The sequence below is a fragment of the Salvia splendens genome, chromosome 14 (assembly GCF_004379255.2).
Source record: "Salvia splendens isolate huo1 chromosome 14, SspV2, whole genome shotgun sequence".
Lineage (NCBI taxonomy): Eukaryota > Viridiplantae > Streptophyta > Magnoliopsida > Lamiales > Lamiaceae > Salvia > Salvia splendens.
The window spans coordinates 16,458,319-16,478,610 of record NC_056045.1 but is presented as its reverse complement, the minus strand read 5'-3'; the positions used below and the strand labels follow the sequence as shown (position 1 = coordinate 16,478,610).

General features: G+C 42.2%; 2 protein-coding genes across 2 annotated transcripts; both read right to left on the bottom strand.

Moving 5' to 3' along the window:
• Nucleotides 1–6,368: 6,368 nt before the first annotated feature.
• On the bottom strand, nucleotides 6,369–7,265 carry LOC121764256. The gene has a single exon (XM_042160309.1). It carries the CDS (start codon nucleotides 7,263–7,265, stop codon nucleotides 6,369–6,371), a length of 897 nt encoding a protein of 298 aa, XP_042016243.1.
• A 2,016-nt stretch (nucleotides 7,266–9,281) lies between these two features.
• LOC121764255 (N-acylphosphatidylethanolamine synthase-like) lies at nucleotides 9,282–19,818 on the bottom strand. Its single transcript, XM_042160308.1, has 6 exons — nucleotides 19,814–19,818; nucleotides 12,124–12,312; nucleotides 11,814–11,941; nucleotides 11,114–11,199; nucleotides 10,142–10,279; nucleotides 9,282–9,782 (listed from the first exon to the last, which is right to left on the bottom strand). Exons 1-6 carry the CDS (start codon nucleotides 19,816–19,818, stop codon nucleotides 9,504–9,506), a joined length of 825 nt encoding a protein of 274 aa, XP_042016242.1. The 3' UTR covers nucleotides 9,282–9,503.
• Between the last annotated feature and the right edge of the window lie 474 nt (nucleotides 19,819–20,292).

The window sequence follows — 20,292 nt, the reverse complement described above, 5'->3', positions numbered from 1 at the left end:
CTTAAAAATATAATCCGATTATTTAGTTTTTCAGTTTTTCTTTTCGCTCGAACCGAATCGAAAAACCGAAAATTTTATATTTTCAAAACCGAACCGAACCGAATTTCAAAATTTCAGTTTGGTTCGGTTCGGTCCAGATATTCGGTTTTCAGTTTTTATACTCACCTCTACTTATATATCCAATTTTTTTGCAAAGTATTCTATCTAGACCTACTCACGGTTCATGAACCGGTGGTTTCGGTTCGGAACCACCGGTTTTGGGAAATATGGAACCGGAATCGAACCGTGAGGCTGTTTCATGGTTTCGGTTTCGGTTTCGGTTTCGGTTTCGGTTTCAGTTCTGAACTGCTAGTTTTCGAAGGGTTCTTTTGCCATGTAGTTTGAAATTATTAAATAAACTGGAACAAGAAAATTGATAGTTTAAATTGAAGTAAGACGAATAACATGAAAATGATATCAAGTTCATTAAATTAGAGTTGAAACGGACAACAATACATTACAAATACAATTTACATATACAAATTACAATGTGATAAAATTTATATATACAAATTACAATGTGATAAAATTTACATTTACATATTACAATGTGATAAAATTTACAAACAAATTACAATGTGATAAAATTTACAAGTATCGTACTCGACTCAACGTAAACAAAAAAACATGAAATATGGGAAAAAGGAAAACATTGGAACCGCCAGTTTTGGTTAACAAACTGAGCGCAAAAAGCTGAAACGTCACTTGGTGCAGCGATTCCTCGTGCCTCATGTCGGAACCGGCAGTTTGGTCGCGGTTTCGGTTCGAAAAATTTGGAACCTGAACCGAACCACGGTTCTAAAATCACGGTTTCGGTTCGGCATATTTCTCGAGGTTTCGGTTCGGAACCGTAATCAGCGGTTACAGTTTTGATTTTAACCGCCGGTTCGGTAAACCTTGGGCAGGTCTAATTCTATCCAACATGAGTGTAAGTAATTATTCTTATTGTTTAATATCCAAAGAAATAGGTTTAAAAACTTAAAATAGCTACTAAGATAAGTGTAAGTAATTCATTCTTATTGTTTAACATCCAAAGAAATAAGCTTAAAAACTTAAAATAACTACCAAGATGACTGTAAGTAACTCATTCTCATTGTTTAACATCCAAAGAAATAGGCTTAAACACTTAAAATAGTAGTTATGGACATTTGAAGAATAAAGTCAAATTTATGTGTTAATATAGCTCAATAAGGATGAAACAACTTAATCTTTATCAATCTAATCACTATGTAGATTAAGACATACTAGACGTATGTTTTAAAAACAAACGAATTTAAAGTTCAAATCTCCAATGATTCAATGCACGAATCAAGATAAACAATTAAGAGTAAAGACCAAAAGTGGTCCTAAGAGCATTGGCAATGGTGGCCGATCACTACAGCCGATCGATCGGCCACCACATCGCCGCCGATCAGCCTCCATTGCGGAGGGAGGGCCGATCGGCCTTCTCCAACGCCTCCGCACAACCGCCGATCAATGGGCTCAGCCGATGCCCCCATCGGCTCCGCATCGGCCCTCGATAGGCCTCCATTGCGGAGGCTCGGGCCGATGGCGGAGCTGATTTTCTTTTTTTTTAAATTAATTTTTTAATTTTATTCTCCTATTATAAATACCTCAATCTCCACTTCTTCATTTCACACACCTACATCATTCTTTATTTCACATTTTTTCTCACTAGATATGTTTAATTTCACCCTCATTTCGGATTCCGATTCCGATGTCGATGAGAGCAACCCAATCATTGTCCAGATGTGGGAGTGCGTAGCGGAGATTGCAAAACAACAGCGGCGGGAACTGGTACAGGCGACAGTCCCTAGGCCAATCCGCGTCGTCGGAGGATTCACCGTAACCACGCCGAAGCTCACGATTGACTGTTAGCGGATTACTTTGCCGAGGAGCCACGCTATCCGGCGGTAATTTTCCGTCGGCGTTTTAGAATGCAGAAGGAGCTTTTCTTGCGCATTGTAAATGCGCTTTCAACGCGTTATGAGTACTTCCAGCTCCACACCGCCGCCGCCGGAAGGATCGGTTTGTCGACGCTGCAGAAATGCACGGTTGCCATACGACAATTGGCTTACGGAGGAACCGTCGATATGTTCGGCGAATATCTTCACGTTGGCGAGACGACCGGACGCGAGTGTCTGAAGAATTTCTGTCAGGAAGTGAGAGAGACATTCGGAGACACCTATCTGCGGAAGCCGACTGTAGTTGATTGCCAGTACTTGTTGGATTTGCACGGGAGGACGCACAACTTCCTAGGAATGCTGGGCAGCATAGATTGTATGTATTGGCATTGGAAGAACTGTCCAATGGCGTGGGGAGACCAGTTTACAACCGGGTTCAAAGGCACGCACCAAACCATCATACTCGAAGCCATTGCCGATCAACGGCTCTGGATTTGGCATGCTTACTGCGGTGTTGTCGGGTCGAATAACGACTTCAACGTCCTGCAGTCCTCACCACTCTTCAATCAGCAGTTGATAATGCTCATTTCATGCATTGGTTATGGGGCTAAATTCTGTGATTTTAGTGGACTAATCAATATTTATAAGTTCAGGTGCGTGAGAAATCTGCCAGATCCAGGAAACGTATGCAAATTGACCGGGCAGAGGAAAGCAGAAGATATTGAAGTGAAAAGTGCCAGCCATTAACCTGACCAAGGAGAATCACAAAAATGCTAACAGGAGCAAAAAGTGAAACAAGGAGCATATTTTAAAGGATCTCTTTCGAAGGGCAGAAATGGCAATCAACAAGAAGAAGAGCCTAGAGATCTAAGCCTCAACTATAAAAGGAGACCATTACCTTGAAGAGAGGCAGCTTCATCACCTCAAAATTCTCTTTTAGTTTCGCTTAGCTTAGTTCACTTCACACACATCTTGCGCACTTGGCATCTATGAGGTAAATATTCTGGGCATTCACAGCGGTTCAGCTTTGTTTCTGTGGTGTAACACCGTCCCAAGGGGGCGAAGATACAATTGCTTTGATTTTATGTTGTTTTGTCGTCGTGAACTTCTCTGTTGGAAGCTCGACATCTAGTATTCTATTTTGAACCTTATTCCAGTTGCTATGGATGTTTATGTTTTCTATTTTATCCGATGTTGATGTTTTGTGGATTTGGATGCTTTTCGCAATTGATTGTTGAGTTGGATCTGAGATCGGCTGAATCAGAGTAGAATTGTTGTTGAATCGGTTGAATCGGAGTTGAGTAGACATGGATCTGAACGTGGTTGAGTAGGGATCAGATGGATCTGTTTTGGATCGTGGTTTGGAGTTGTGGATCTGATACGTACTGCTTTGGATCTGCATGGTTATGGCTGTTTTTACTGTGGCTTTCGATTTGCCCGACTTGGTAGTTTAGATCTGGTAGTTTTTTCTGCTTAATCGTAATGTTTGAAGTCCGATCTGGTAGTTTTTTTCTTACGTGTCTGTCTAACTGTTTTGGGAAATATTCAACATGACCTGGTAGTTTGATTGTTGCACCTCTTAGCTAATTTTAATCTCATGAGTCATGCATGTGTACGTGCTTTTTCTCGTTCCTAGGTCTAGTAGTTAGTTAAGTGCTCTTAAATTCCCCTGAGTCCAGTAGTTAAAGAAAATCTTAACCCAAAAGCAAGAGGCCGCTCGAAAGGATGTGGAGCGGGCATTTGGTGTGCTCCAAGCACGTTGGGCATTAGTTAAAGGCCCTTCGTGTCTATTTTACCTTGGAGATCTCGCTGATATCATGTATGCATGCATCATCATGTATAACATGATAGTCGAAAATGAAGATGAAGGAATCGCAGACGTCATCGATGAAAACACTGCTGGACCAAGCGACGGTGTTGCAAGCGAGTCTCATCGCCAAGGTCTACCATACAACGATGATGAGCGTCTTCAGGCATTTGTTGACATGCGCAAGCCGAAGCCCATCGTGCACTCCAACATGATATGATTGAAGAACTTTGGTTACGGAGGCACTGATGTGTTATTGTAATTTTATTTAAATTCAGTTCTCGTTATATTCTGTTTTCCAATATTGTAATACATCGAAGAATGAATTTATTATGTAATTTTATTTATATTATTTAGACATTTATGCTTTATTTAGTTTTTAAAATAAAATATGTATATTACGTTGTCTTTTAATTTACATCAACAATTAAAAGTGAAATAAAATAGTGATGTTGTGTAAATGAGATGGGCTCTAAGACAGGCTCTGGGATGGGCTCTCATTGCAGAGAGATAAGCTCTGGGATGGGCCTGCTGACGTGGCAGGAAAAAATGGAGATAGGCTCCGGAGATAGGCTCTCATTGTGGATGCTCTAAATATATGACGATTTTACGATTTTAGTCAATAACATTTTTTTTAGAACTATTGAGCCTCGAACAAATAAAAAAGAAATCAGATTTGGTCCATTTTTTACGGAACCGTTTATTTCTAATAGTCAACACTAATTAAATGAAATTTGACTGTATTAGTATTTCTATTTAATATATTTAATATTGTGCAAATAATAATTAGCTGAACTTCATCTTCTTCTTTCATCTCCTCCATAACCACCACCACACCACATCCGTAGCCACCACTACCACCTCCATAGCCTCCGCCATCACTACGAGGGCCACGGAAACCGCCTTCGCCTCCGCCACCGCCACCGTTGTTTGTGAAGTATATGGATCGAATTCTGTTTGCTCAGCCGTCGCCGTTGAGGATGATTTTCTCCGATCAAGGGTATAGTGTTGACAATTAGGGATAATAGCTTGTGGTACAATCAAGGAAAACTGAAGCACGTGCCGCGGTGGCTGCCTGTGGTCGATGTGTGCGGAGAGATGGAGAAGAAGAGGCAAGGGGAAGTGAAGTGGGAGGAGAGTTTGGAAAGGTAAGAGGCGGCGAATCTGGGGAGCAGTGAGATGACGAAGTTGAAAAGGGAATGCTAAGATGAAGATATGGAACAAGTGTTGGTGAAGGGAGGGAAAGTCAGATTTAAAATTGGGAAATGTTAGAAAATTTAAGTATAACACTGACGTCCAATGGCGGCGGAAGCAGCGGAGGGGAGGAAGAAGACGATGGCCACTAAGAAACATCGAATTTGCTATTGGAGTTGAAAGATAGAAGAAACCCAGAAACCCACTAAGTAGTTTACTGAATTGGGCTTTTTAGAGTTATTTCTATCATTTTTTCCTCTCTTATCTATGAACGGCCAGGAATTGGACAACCGCAGCATCACCGTCATCGAGGCTCAGTCTCGCGGCAGCGGAGGCGGCGGCAGTTTCCGTGGCCCTCTCCGTGATGGTAGCGGCAGCAGCGGTGGTGGCTACGGAGGTGGTGTGGAGGTGGTTATGGAGGAGATGAAAGAAGAAGATGAAAGAAGAAGATGAAGTGTGGGGTTCAACTGGAATTATTATTTACAAAATATTAAATATATTAATTAGAAATATTAATCTAGTCAAATGACATTTAATTAACTTTGATTGTTAAAAATAAATGGTTCTGTCAAAATTGGACCGAATCTGTTCCATTTTTATATGTTTGGGACTCAATAATTCAAAAGATAATATTTTAGACAAAAATAATAAAATCGTTACATGTAAAGGATCACTTTTGGCCCTTACAATTGAGTACTTATAGATATATTTTCTGAACTTATATCTATTTTTTATTTTTATACTCTTATACTATTCACATTTTTTCTCAACACATTTTATCAACTGCAATTGCATTTTGCAATGTGTCTTAACATATTAAACATTTCCATTCTTTCTAGTTACTATTCTCTCTGTTCCATAGTATTGGAGTCATTTTGTCATTTTGGAGTCATTTTGTCATTTTAAAGTCATTTTGGTACGTTCTATAATAGTGGTGTCATTTGATTTTTTTAGAGTAGAAGTCCACACATTTCTTCTCAATTACTTTACTGTCTTTTACTTTATTCTATCTTTATCTCTCTGCCTTTTCTATTTTCTACTTTATTCTTCCTTTACTTAACGCACTTAACATAATTTATCTTAATCTCCGTACCGAAAAAAAAGCCTCCACTCCTATGGAAGGGAGAGAGTATAAAATTGTACTCCCTTCGTTCATGAAATATTGTTCAAGTTTCACTCGGCACGAGTTTTAAGAAATGTAAAGAAAAGTGAGTTGAAAAAGTTAGTAAATAAGAGTCTTAGTGGAAAGTGGGGATCATTTACTAAAAATAAAATAAAAGCTACAAACGAACCAAAATAATAAAACTGGACAACATTTCACGGATGGAGGGAGGAATCAAAGTTTTACTCTAACGAATAATCATTCAAAAGAGAATCACTATTAATACAAAAAACAAGTTATTAGTACCAAATAATTAACATAATTAATTAGGTTCAGAGCAATTCCACCTGTACTGAAGCGCCTCCACCAGCCCTTGAAAACTATCGAACTTCGAACTGACCACATCAATTCCCACCCCCAATTTCTCCGCCCCCGCCGCCGTCACCGGGCCGTGCGCCGCCGCCACCATCCACGGGCACATCTCTCTCACCCTTCCCCAATCCAGCCCCAATTCCGCCAGGCTCTTCAGCAGCCCTTCCACCTCCGCAGTACTCGTGAAAACGACCGCGTCCACGCCGCATTCCTCTCCCATCCTCTCCACCAGCTCAGCCGCGCCGCCGCGCCGCCACCGCGTCTCGTAGGCGCTCACTCTGACCGCCTCCCAGCCCCGCCGCTCCAGATCCGCTACCAATTTCGGCACCACCGGCGGCTCCGTGAGTCCGATCACGACCGGAACGGGGCACAGAACCTTCCTCCCTAACCCTAATCCCAACGCCTCCACCATCCCACTCGGCGTGGCTAATTGTGGCACCAGAACCCTAATTCGCCTCGGATTCTCGCATAATCGACCTATGAAATGTGAATCCAGAAGCTCCGAATCTTTGCCCAGGGCGGAAATGGTGAGGATTTCCCCAATTGGAGATAGAGGAGGGGCGTCGATTCCGGCCAGGGCTTGGGAGAAGGCGGCGATTCCGGTTCTGGAAGTGAATGCTAGGGCGGAGAAGTGGCGGAGAGGGAAATTGGGTGAGAGGAAGAAGTGCTGGAGGGCGGAGATGGTTGCCGGAGTGGGATCAACGGTGACTGTGGGGCACCAGAGAGGAGTCCAGCCATTCAGTTGGATGAGGCGGGAGAGTCTAACGGCGTAGTTCTGTGGGGTGGTGAAGGCGATAAGGCGGCCGCTCGCCGTAGAAGGAGATTGCTGTAGATTTAGGATTACCATTTTCGACGCATATAGTATTCTCTTATCTACGTTAGAAGTCCCATAAAATATCAATCAATTTTTACTTTCATATTTTTAAACTCACCTTTCTTTATATATTTTAAAACATGTGCCACTAAATAGGACTCGGTAACTATTTTGTCACTAAAAGATTCATTAACACATGCTTTTTGAATGACTAGTATGGTGTAATGCAATGACATTTCTGCCTTCATTTCATTTATTTGCTTGTAAATTTTTTTAGGAATCATCGTTTCATTTTATATGGAAATAATCATTCCATCCATTTAGTTAAGAAATGACCATTCTATCCCATTCTCTTTTTTTATTAATTTAAATTTTAACAAAATTTTACTACTTATTAGTATATTATACTCCCTCCGTCCAAGAAAAATAGGACACATTGTAAATGACACGGATTTTAATATGAAATTGGTAAAGTAAGAGAGAAGTAGTGTTAGTGGAATATGTGATCCATATTATTACTAAGAGAGAAAGGAAAAAAGTAAGAGAGAAGTAGTGTTAGTGGAATGTGAGGTTCATATTATTAGTAAGAGAGAAGGGAAAAAGTAAGAGATAAATTGTTGAAAACTTTCCTTTTTTAAATGTGCTCTATTTTTCGTTGACAACCAAAAATGACAAATGTGCTCTATTTTTCGTGGACAGAGGGAGTATTAAATTCAATATCACTCAATTTAATAATTTTTAAATTTTATAATAAAATTAAAATTATAGAATTTTTTATTATTAAAAAAATCCACACTACACACACATTATGCGCACACACACTACACACACATTGCACACACACACACACGCACTACATATTATGCGCATACACACCACACACACTACACAATTTCATTTCATTTGTATTCCGTACATTCACCAATCACGAGAATGGATTGGAACTTCTCATTCCCATCTCCATTCCATTCCCTTCTCATTCTATTCCATCATAACCAGAAGCCCCTTAGGGGCTATTTGGTATGGTGGAATAGAATGGAGGAATATAGAATGACATTCCTACCTCCATTTGGAATCACCATTCCATTCCACATGGGAATAGCCATTCCTTCAATTTTAGAATGGTCATTACATTCCATTCCATTTCATTCTCTTTTCTTTTTATTTTAGATTTTCACAAAATATATTTAAATTCAATACCACTCAATTTTATAATAAAATTAAAATTATAGAATTTCTAATTATTAAAAAAATCCACACACTACACACATTATACATACACCACACACATTACACATAATTCACACACAATACCAATTCCATTCCATTTGTATTCCTTACGTTCACCAAGCATAACCCATTCCATTCATACCAAATACCATCCATCCAAGAAGCCCCTTAATAGTATCTCAACGTTTGTAGTATAACTATTTTGTCAATAAAAGATTCATTATCAAATGAATAGAAGTATAGGATGGATTTGACCTAAGATCTTAAGTTTAGGATATTAATCATATTACTATTAGAGTAACTCACGCGCATAATCATTCTACAATTAATATGTCATTTTATTTTATAATAAAAATCAACATATCTAATATCTTTAAATCTCTATTTTTTCTCTCTATTAACATTTACCTGCTATACTCAATCTCCAACTTTCTTCTCGCTAACACTCCTTCCTCAATTTCGGTGCAAAAAGAAATGGAAATGCTATAATTATCTTGTTTTCACTCAAAAACAAACCCGCAATAGTAGATAGAGAAAAAATTAATGGTCTATTGAGATATGCAAAAATTACAAATATATACTCCCTCCGTTCCATGTTACTTGCACAGTTCCATTTCAACTCGTCAAAAATTACTTACACTATTTCTAGTTTAAATTAGAATTAATATATTTAATTAATATGTTAGTTTAAATTAAGAGCTCTTTTATTAAGTGATGTCTCATTACACTTAAAATTCTAATTTAATTACACTAAAAAATCAATCTCAAATTTACGACCTAAAATAAAAAGTGCGAGTAATATAGAACAGATGAAGTGTATATAAACAAAACATAATGAGCCAAAAAAAAGAAAACCGTTATTAATGGGGTTGGGGCCGTCCTAATTGAGAATCTATGAGAATAAAAAGACGAGAAGAAAGTCAAGTATAGCAAAAATGGCATCTTGTCAAAAATTTGGATGTTCATGTGTAATAAGGAGAACGATATCTAACAACAATATAAAAAAGTTTAGAAAATGAAGATTCTTTGGCGTAGAGTGAATCAGTTGGGTTTGAGAGATGATGTCCGCAAGCTCTCCAAGACCTGTCGTATTTGGTCCGATATATTGGTATAAAGCGATCTCTGTGCTGACTCATCCAATCCACACATGGTCTTGGGCCATCCAGAGTGAGAGAATGATAAATCCCTCGACGTTTCTACTGCCTCTTTCTTCAGTTTCGGGACATCAAACACAATTGGCTCGCCTACATGTATCCGAACGCCCTTGTTGCACAAAGGGAAAGGAGGCCTTCTGCCAAACATATAGTTCTCAGGCATAACCTGAAAAATGCTACATTCATTAATTATTTAACAAGGGAACTAGCGAATCGTGATTGTACATTTCTTGAAGAGCTACTACCACAAACAACAGATACAACTGTAATTGGCCTAACCCAAGCCCTTAGTTTGCTCAATAAACTTCTTCATGGAGAGAAGACTCAACAGTGCCAAAACCCAAATAAGCTCAAAGTGATCTTTGCAAACAGTCCAGGAAAATTGTACATAGTATAGGTTGGTAACTTGCTCATGACTTCTGAATATATTATAATTATAACTATAACACAAGCACGAGAAAATCAAGATCACAATTGGCAAACCTTCTAAGGTACATCATATTAAATTGATGACAGAAGGAATACCTGTTCAAAACCATGATGAACTATTGGTAAAACTATCGGAGTGACGGGGGCACGAACAATGAGACTGGCGGTTCCCCACTTCAACCTCCGTATAGGTGCATCTTCTTGATACACTTTCCCTTCAGGAAATGTATGCAACTGTTCATTTGGCATAAAAGTAAAAACAGATTCTTCAGAGCAACTGCATTTTTTCTATTTGTGGGAACATATAATTTTCTGATCGTAGCACAGGGTCATGATATTGACAACATAATCATAATTAGTTGGTTGGGTTTACATATGACAGTTTTCTTACACACTATATTCACCAAACAGCATAAAAAAATGCATGAGGAAATGTCTACTCTAAATCACAAGCTTTGATAGTAGTATACCCTGGTAGTTATCAGCATATCGTCATAGTTATTGGGTTCCAAGGTCATATGAAACATATAGAAATTATATAATTGAGCATCAATATTTATTATATCAAATGAGTCAAAAATTGATGGTTACAATAAATTAGTGGCTTAAAATCATAATCAGACAAAACATGTGCTATCTTATAATGTAAGATCCTCAACACATGTGAAACCACAAAAGATAATTGATATAATCTAGCATTGCTATTTACACCATAGAATGTTTATTTTACTGAAGAAAAAATTCTTATGGACAGTCACTTCAAAAATTTGGTAGTTTTGAAAAGACACGAAGTTAACAAACATAACTTGTTTTAAACTCACTAGCCAATAGGTAATGTGAGACAGAAATGAAAGCCTTTACTGAATAGCAACTGGCCACATCAAAGTTTCAAATCTCTGTGTATTACAGAGGTAAGAGTAAAATCAAGCAACAATAAAAAAAAGTTAGTAGTCCTAATAATTGATAGGAGTGGTAAATTCCTACCAATATACACACGGGCTAAAAAGAAACACGCGAGCGCACCCCATTCTTCCAAAATTTCAAAATAAGTAAGACAAAGGAAAATACCCAAGCTCCATCAGCCAAGCGATCAAGTGCCTCATTCATGTGCTCCTGATAGATTCCACCACCTCTTGTTATAGGAATACATTTCCCTGTTAATTCCACACCCAATGTGACTTCAAGTAACGGTTACTATTTCAGAGAAGTACTTTCTACTAGATAAACAAACAAATACTAATAAAATAGTACTCAAGATGTCTAGCTTTCCTTTATAGTTTGTCCCACTCAAGACGTCCACTTTCTATATTTGGAAAAAAATCTCTCAGTCCTCTCTTCTCATTAAAATATTCAACTACATTTTTCTCTCTACTTACTCCACCTAACAACTCTTCCTAAAATCCCGTGCCACTCAAGAATATGGACATCTTGAATGGGACGAACGGAGTATGTATTAGCAGCATTACTCAAAGATCAAGTAGGCACAAGAAACCACCAGCAATAGCTGGAAACAGAAGCATTATTAAGTAGTGAACAATTATAAACTACGCCAGACCACAAAGTAACTCTAATCCCAGTGATGAGGTTTTGCAAAGGCGAAAGTTAACATAAACGCTTTATAGTATCATTTAAAGGGTTACTCTGTTGTGTTTCAAGATCACATATAATCACAAACCAGCAACTTCAAGAATAGGGCCATTTCCAGTAGAAAACAATAGTAATAGAACTTATGCAGAACATATATCAACTAAGCAATAGTAATACATACCAAGTCGAAAACAATATGAATAGAGTGGGTTTTTGAAGCATATATCTTCAGCTGCAAGTACCCATCTCCCTAACTCAACATCCGTTATAGGAAAACCCTTGAATCCCCACAATACTGGGTCATCCAACCTGAACAAAAAATAAAATTTCAAAATTCACCATTACCCAATGAAAGAAAACAAAAAAATAAAAATATTTTCCGATCTCATAGAAAATCCTCTATAAATTAATCAACATTCTCCAATTTCCGAAATCAGTATAAAATCAAGACGAAAGTGCTAGCAGTTTAATTACATGAGAGGATGACTGACGTGGACATGTGATTGCTGACAGTGATAAGGGGGACGCCAGGCGGGCGGTGGCGGACAAGGCGGAGGAGGGTTTCGGCGTTGTAAATGGTGGTGGTGTTTAGCAGATTGGCCACAGCCTTGGAGAATGCTCCCACCGCCATGAAAATCATTTTGCGAGGAACTCCACGTAGGTGATTGATGGGGTGCGTACTAAACAAGCCCAACAGCAATGACGGCCCGTCAGCCCAAAGCCCAAGGAAGAGTATGAGTTCGGCATTACCAAAGAGTTCGGCCTCAGCCTACAGCTCGGTAAAAGCCAACCTATCAAGCTCTGCTCTCAGATCGGCAACCAAAGCAGGAGTATGAGTTCGGCATTACCAAAGAGTTCGGCCTCAGCCTACAGCTCGGTAAAAGCCATCCAATCAAGCTCTGCTCTCAGGTCGGCATCAAGCTCTACTCTCAGATCGGCAACCAAAGCAGTTCGGTCTCAGTATTCGACCGAACAAGGAGTTAGTGGACCCATACAGGATGTCCAACACACCAACTACCACGTGGTGTCAACTCAGGCCACGATCGTAGGCCATGACCTACGCTACATCCACGATCTTAGGCCATGACCTACACGACATCCACGACTTAGGGTGGTGATGCAAGCCACGATCTTAGTCCAAGATATAAATAGAACTTAGATCTGATATGAGAAGGTTAAGCTCTCTAGAGATAAAACACCATATAGCAAATAGCAAGTTTGTATTTGTAAGCTGTAGAAAACAGATCAAGCAATACAATCTTGCCCTCCCTTTTTCCCGTGGACGTAGATTTACTTCAGTAAATCGAACCACGTAAATTCTTTGTGTCATAATCTTCATTCTCTACCAGCATTTACAAACATCAGAAATTCGCGGATCCATCACTGGCGCCGTCTGTGGGAAACAGAGAACCAAATTTGTGATAAAGCGAATTTTTGACCATTTTTTCAACCCAAAAAATGCATACCAGATCGCAGAGTACCCGTATTCCTGCCCGGGAGAACCAGGAGGAAGCCAATCCATCCCATAGGTCTGGAAAACAGCCTAGGGATAAATCCACCACCAGTTCTCATGGCGGAGGAACAAGCCGCTCCAAAAGCCGTCACACCGAGTCTTCCCAGCAGCCCGATTTGAACGGGGCTGTCAAGCTGTTTTTGGCTGAAAAGCAGGAGGAATTCTTAACCTTCCTGCAGAGAAGCCAAAAGCAGCCGGAGGCGAAAACGGCGGATTCTCTCTCTCCCTCCATACGAGACAGTCACTACCGCAGTAGTATCATGTCTTCCAGAAGAAAGAATCCTCGGTACCGGAATCACAGGAGAACTCCATCTCCTCCATACCGAAGAAATGTCGGGTTCGCCATGTACGGAGCATTGAGGACTCCGTTCTCGGACGATATTACCCGAACTTCCCTACCACAGAACTACCGAACTCCGTCGATGACCTATGACGGACTCGTGGATCCTCATGATTTCTTGGGACGCTATCAATATAACATGGCGAACCAGGGTCTCAACGAGGTCCACATGTGCAAGCTGTTTCCCGAGCTGCTTATCGGGAACGCAAGAAGGTGGTTCGATAGCCTCCCCCAAGGCAGCATTAGATCCTACCGAGATCTAATGGATGCTTTCCACAGGAGGTTCTTTCAGAAAGCGGAAGCCCGGATCACTTCGGCTCAGCTGCTTTCTATACGTCAAGGTCGCGACGAAAAGATCAGCGATTTTATGACGAGATTCCACAAGGAATGCCTACAAGTAGATAATCTCAATGATCTACTTGTCATTTCGGCATTCCAAAATGGAATCCTGCCCGGAGCTCTCTACAGAAAGCTCGTGGAGTGCGGTCCGCAAACAGCTCAAGAGATGTGGGACATTGCGGACAAGTTTTCTCGTGCCGATGAGGCAGACCGTCGAAAACGGTCTTTAGACAGCTCATCCAGAGAAGACAAAAAGAAGCCCGGTCATAGCGATCAGAGGCATCCTCGCCGAACACCTTCTCCACTAAAGGAGAGATAGCGGTCATCCGAGGTGATCGAAAAAGAGCAAGTGTGTTCGCAGATTGCGCTTAAAAGTGCCGAGCAATCAGTTCGGCACCATCCAGCATAGCAATCACAGCAGCCGGAATCAGAGGCCGGCGAAATGACCGAAGTCACACCGGAGCCGAACTCGATGGTGTACGGCACTGAAGCCGTGATTCGGTTGAGATCGGCATATCCAGTCCCCGAACTCAATTTCTCCTCAGAAATGAATGGTGATGGACTGAGAGCCGAACTAGATCTTGCCGAAGAAAGAAGAGAATTGGCCTGCCTAAAAGCAGCCAAGTACAAGGAGCAAGTAGCCCGGTATTACAACCAAAGGGTGAAGAAGCTGCAATTTCAAGTGGGAGATCTCGTCTTGAGAAACAACGAAGTAAGCCGAGCAGAAAAGCTGGGCGAACTCGAGCCCACATAGGAAGGTCCATATCGGGTGTCAGAAGTCCTCGGCAAAGGGTCTTACAAATTGACTCACGCGTCAGGAGCACAAGTACCCCGAACATGGTACGTTTCCAACCTCAAAAAGTTCCATTTGTAAGAGACAGTCCGGTCAGTCAGTCTTATGTGTTTTCTTTGTTTTTTACTTGTTCTTGTCTCTACGTGCGTTGTGTCTATGTGAGTGTCGTCTCTTACAAATAAAACTGAGGTATCTCGTTCTTCAAAGGCTGATCCCCTTCTTAGAACATATACAAGCTAAACGATTGTGAGTCAAAGCTTCTAAAGAGGATACAAGACCACAGTTCAGCTTAAACAAGCAGTTCGTCCGAAACGAGCTGCAACAAGCCAACGATTGTGCGTCAAAGCTTCTAAAGAGGATACAAGACCACAATTCAGCTTAAACAAGCAGTTCGTCCGAAACGAGCTGCAACAAGCCAAAGATTGTGTGTCAAAGCTTCTAAAGAGGATACAAGACCACAATTTTGCTTAAGAATCAAGCACTTCGTCTGAAACGAACTGCAACAAAAGTCCGATTCTCGCGATAAAACTTGCCTGAATTAGGACAAGGGAAAGTCCAATCCATGCGATAAAACTCGCCGAATTAGGACGACCAAGTTCGGTCAAAGCAGTTTACCTCATAAGACCGAGGACGACCATGTCTAGTCAAAGAGGTTTACTGCATAAGACCACTTCGGTTAACTGGGAAAGTCCGATCCACGCGATAAAACTCGCCGAATTAGGACAAGGGAAAGTTCGATCCCGGCGACAAAAATCGCCAAATTAGAACACAGACTAAAGACGAGTCCGGTCAAAAGATGTTTATTTCATCAGACCAAAGACGAGTCCGGTCAAAGATGTTTATTTCATCAGACCAAAGACGAGTCCGGTCAAAGATGTTTATTTCATCAGACCAAAGACGAGTCCGGTCAAAGATGTTTATTTCATCAGACCAAAGACGAGTCCGGTCAAAGATGTTTATTTCATCAGACCAAAGACGAGTCCGGTCAAAGATGTTTATTTCATCAGACCAAAGACGAGTCCGGTCAAAGATGTTTATTTCATCAGACCAAAGACAAGTCCGGTCAAAGAAGTTTACTTCATAAGACCGAGGACAAGTACGATGAAATTTTTTCGCTAAGCTGTAAATACACAGTGTTAGAAGCGAAAACAAAAACAAAATTTCATTTTCAAATCTTGTTCGGCACACAACTCCGCTACCCTACAAGATGGCGTTACGCTATTACAAATGACTATTCTACTGTCCAGGGTTGCTAAAGTTGAGCCATCTATTCACAAAATCCTCGTGAAGCTGAGTTCGGGCGTTCCAGGCAGCTGCAGAATAAGCAGGTCGACGAGATGCTCTAATCGACCTGCCACCTCTTCTCTGAGCCCGGGAAGCCCTAGCACCTCGGCGGCGAAGAGTCTCTTCACGAAGCATTTGTTGATCTTGCTCACTCATAATCACAGCTCCTCTACGAACTTCAGCCTGTTCTCGTCTTGACGTTTCCGGCTGTTCCAGAGTTCGTTGCTGACTTGGAGTACGGTTTTGAGCAAGTGAATCAAAGGTTTGATCTGGAGTGCGAGCATCTGTTGGCACGATATGCCGAAGGAATCTTTCTATGGAGGGGCGCCGAGAAAGAACAATGTTGTACCGAGAAGCCCAGCGCCGCAATGATGTCACGACTTGTTGGCAAGCCGAGCTCTCCAGCGCATTGTTCCTCCGGAGTACATTATATTCCTCCCACAGTTCGTCAACTCGACTCTGAACATCTGATATGGTCATTCCCCCGCGCACACGGATGTAATCCTCGTACGCAGTCCTCTCAGCAATGGTCGTATTCAGCTCGGCCTCCAGATCATTCTTATCGGACTCTAAGTCCTTATTATCGGCATCCAGCTTCACCAAACGAGCCAGAAGCTCGTCATTCTTCGTCTGATCGGCTATAGCTCTTTTCTCAGCTTCGTCTAAAGCCGAAGAGTACAGCCGCTTCCAGTGAAGTACCTCCAGCTCCTTGAGAGTTAAGAATACAAAGCAGCTACGTCAGTTCGGCATTTCAGCTTACCGAGCAGGTAGTAAACCACAACAGGAGTAAGAGAGTACGAAAGGCTATACGAAGACACAAGAGCAGAAAGAAGAATTTTTTCATTCATAAGAAAAAAAAAAAAAATTTTCTATACGAGGGCTTCAAGGCCATTTTACATAAAGGAAGAAACTAAACTAAGAGAAGGGAGACGAAATCATACTTCGCTAGCTTCGTCTCCACCTTCTCGGTGAGGTTCAGCTTCCTTCTCCTTATCTGCTTCAGCTTCAGCCTCTGCCTCCTTGCTCTCCTCAGCCTGCTCGGCGCCACCGTAGCCGATCTGCTGCGTCTCCTGATCGGCTTCCTTCTCCGGATGCCCGGCTCGCTCGACTTCGGCCTCCCGCTCCAGCGGCTCGGCCTCACCCTCTCCGTTGTAAGTCGAAGCGGGTGAAACGGGTCCCACGGAGGCAAAGATAGCCTCCAGGTTCTCGTCCCGATCAGCTCGACAACTCCGGACTCGGTCTGCAGAAAGCAGGACCGAGGATGAAGCGAGCTCCTCAAGGAGCGGCAGATTCTGAAGCCGAGCTGCTATCTCTCGGCTGTACAGAGGCAGCACGACATCGGCCCCCTGCTCGCCCTTATCGGCAATTAGCCTTACCAGGCTACCGACAAAGGCCGAGAACTGGCTGCTCAAAAAGAGTTTCTCCGTGTAAACACGGAGAGCCTCCCCCTGGGCAACCACGGCGGCAGCATCACTCCGTTTCGTCTGCTCTCGCTGGATGACGAGCTGGTTTTTGGCAAGCTGAGCTTCATCCTGGGCCGAAATCCTAGCAGCTCTGGTTTTCTCAAAGTTTGCCTCGGCCTGCTCGGCCCGGTGACAAGCAGCCGCCAATTTCCTCTGCATCTCAGCATAGTCGTTGGACGCTTTGGAGAGTTCGACGGCGACGAGCTTGGAGAGCATATCGTTCCTCTGAAAATGGATAAGGAAAAAAGTCAACAGAGGGCACCAAAAATACAGGACAGAAGCCAGGCCAAAGAATCAAGAAGACAATTCACCTCGGCGAAGTCCGTGGGCCATAAAAATGGCTCACAGATATGCTCCGAAGGAGGCGCCAAGACCACGTCTTTCTCTGGCGCTCTCGGGGGCTTCTGGGTCCTCCCCTTCCTACTTGCCGAAGTCGACTCCGGCTTCTTTGGACCCGAAGAGGTCTTTTGCCTCTTCGGATTCTTCTCGGCATCAGGCGCCGAGCTGGTAGCCTTCTCTTTCTCCGGCTCCTCAAGCTCGGAGGACTTTCGGATAGCCTTATTCAGCATGAACACTGCCAAAAAGCAAGAAAACAAGGTTAGTTTTCTTCGTTAAAGCAGTAGAGCATAAAGATAAAGAGAAATCCTCACCCTCGGCCTCTTCGTCCGAAGACGAGATATTGAACACGAGGTCGCCCTTGACGAGCTCAGTTTCCGAATACTGTTTCCTAATCATAGGAATCTTATTGAGCTCGCCCTCGAGCTCGGCCAACGGTTCTAACCGAGGATGGGGAATCACGGACTTCGGCCTTCTCCAAGGAAAGCCCGGAGCCGAAGTCCTATTATAAAAAAAGAAGCGGTTTTGCCATTTCGGCCACTTGGTTTTGCAGAATGCCCTAAAAGGCTGTAAGGGGATCAAGTAAAACCAAGATCCCTTCCTTTTAAATTGGAAAAAATTAAGGATTGCCCGCAGAGACAGATCCTTATCTAACCTACGGAGTTCGGCAGCAAAAGCCGACAAGTGCCTCCAAGAATTCGGAGTCACCTGACCTAAAGGGAGTTGAAAAAAATCAAGAAGCTCTACAAAAGGTGGGGGAAGAGGGAAACGAAGCCCGCATTCTAAGCAGGCTTCGTAAACGGTGGCATAACCCTCCGGCGGGTCGTTAGCCCTATGATCATCGTCGGGAACCACCGCCTTCCCCCCAGGAAAAGAGTATTTTTCGTAAAGGGATATCACAGTATCCTTACTCAAGATACTGTGAAAATACTCTACGGTCTTCTCTCCGGATTCTTTCCGGCTAGAAGACCCCTTACCCCCTTTTCTACCGCTACCAGACTCAGACGAAGAAGAAGCAGACATGGTTCTTACTCTTTGAAAGTTTGAAGAAATCCTGAGGAAATTTTTGAAAGCGGAAGGAAATTTTTCACGCAAAAGATAGAGAGTGCAGAAGAAGCCAATAGCAAAGGTGTTCAAATGATGAAGAAAGGCGGTATTTATCAGATTTGGAAAAGATTTCAAATCATCGCACCGTTTCATATCCCACCTTTTCAGGATTCGACGGCCGGATTTTACTGTCGCATTTAATGCCGCATTTAATGCAGTCACGCGCAGGGCACGTCCCCTGACTTCAGCCTCCCCCGTCCCCTTTTGCAGAATGCCGAAGTGACTCGCTTCGCCGAAGTGATTCACTTCGCTTTTCGGGGGGGGTAGTGATGGGGTGCGTACTAAACAAGCCCAACAGCAATGACGGCCCGTCAGCCCAAAGCCCAAGGAAGAGTATGAGTTCGGCATTACCAAAGAGTTCGGCCTCAGCCTACAGCTCGGTAAAAGCCAACCTATCAAGCTCTGCTCTCAGATCGGCAACCAAAGCAGGAGTATGAGTTCGGCATTACCAAAGAGTTCGGCCTCAGCCTACAGCTCGGTAAAAGCCATCCAATCAAGCTCTGCTCTCAGGTCGGCATCAAGCTCTACTCTCAGATCGGCAACCAAAGCAGTTCGGTCTCAGTATTCGACCGAACAAGGAGTTAGTGGACCCATACAGGATGTCCAACACACCAACTACCACGTGGTGTCAACTCAGGCCACGATCGTAGGCCATGACCTACGCTACATCCACGATCTTAGGCCATGACCTACACGACATCCACGACTTAGGGTGGTGATGCAAGCCACGATCTTAGTCCAAGATATAAATAGAACTTAGATCTGATATGAGAAGGTTAAGCTCTCTAGAGATAAAACACCATATAGCAAATAGCAAGTTTGTATTTGTAAGCTGTAGAAAACAGATCAAGCAATACAATCTTGCCCTCCCTTTTTCCCGTGGACGTAGATTTACTTCAGTAAATCGAACCACGTAAATTCTTTGTGTCATAATCTTCATTCTCTACCAGCATTTACAAACATCAGAAATTCGCGGATCCATCAGTGATCTCCTCTCGCCGCCCACTCCATATCCGCCGCTGCCTTTTTGTTGATTCCGATTTCCGATGCAACCTCAAACTAAAACCACACCTAAGGCCATCCACAACGCTGTCTCTATACCGTCTCTTAAACCGTCTCTTAACTACTATTTGAGCACTATTTGAGGGCCCCACTGCCCTTTTTTCCTCCATCTCTTAACTAAGAGACGGAACCTGCAACGCTCCGTCTCTTAACCGTCTCTATACCGTCTCTTAATTACTATTCATTCAATTTAATTTATAATTTTTTTTAAAACCCAATTCAATTTAAACAAACACACTTTATTAAAATTAAAACAATATTACAACTTAACATTAAAAAAAACGAAGACATAATTAAAATTCTAAAAAAATAAAAATGACATAATTTAATATTCTCCGCCAAAGTTTTCCCAAATGTGCTCAATTAGATCCTCTTGGAGTTGGGTGTGGGCGCTAGAGTCGCGTGTCCTTGCCCGAATAGCCA

Coding starts and splice junctions, on each gene's coding strand:
- LOC121764256 (XM_042160309.1), bottom strand. CDS start 7,265: ATGGTAATCCTAAATCTACAGCAATCTCCTTCTACGGCGAGCGGCCGC.
- LOC121764255 (XM_042160308.1), bottom strand. Junction 11,942..12,123: donor GTCAGCAATCACATGTCCAC/GTCAGTCATCCT, acceptor TTTTTTGTTCAG/GTTGGATGACCCAGTATTGT. Junction 9,783..10,141: donor TTCATCATGGTTTTGAACAG/GTATTCCTTCTG, acceptor AGCATTTTTCAG/GTTATGCCTGAGAACTATAT.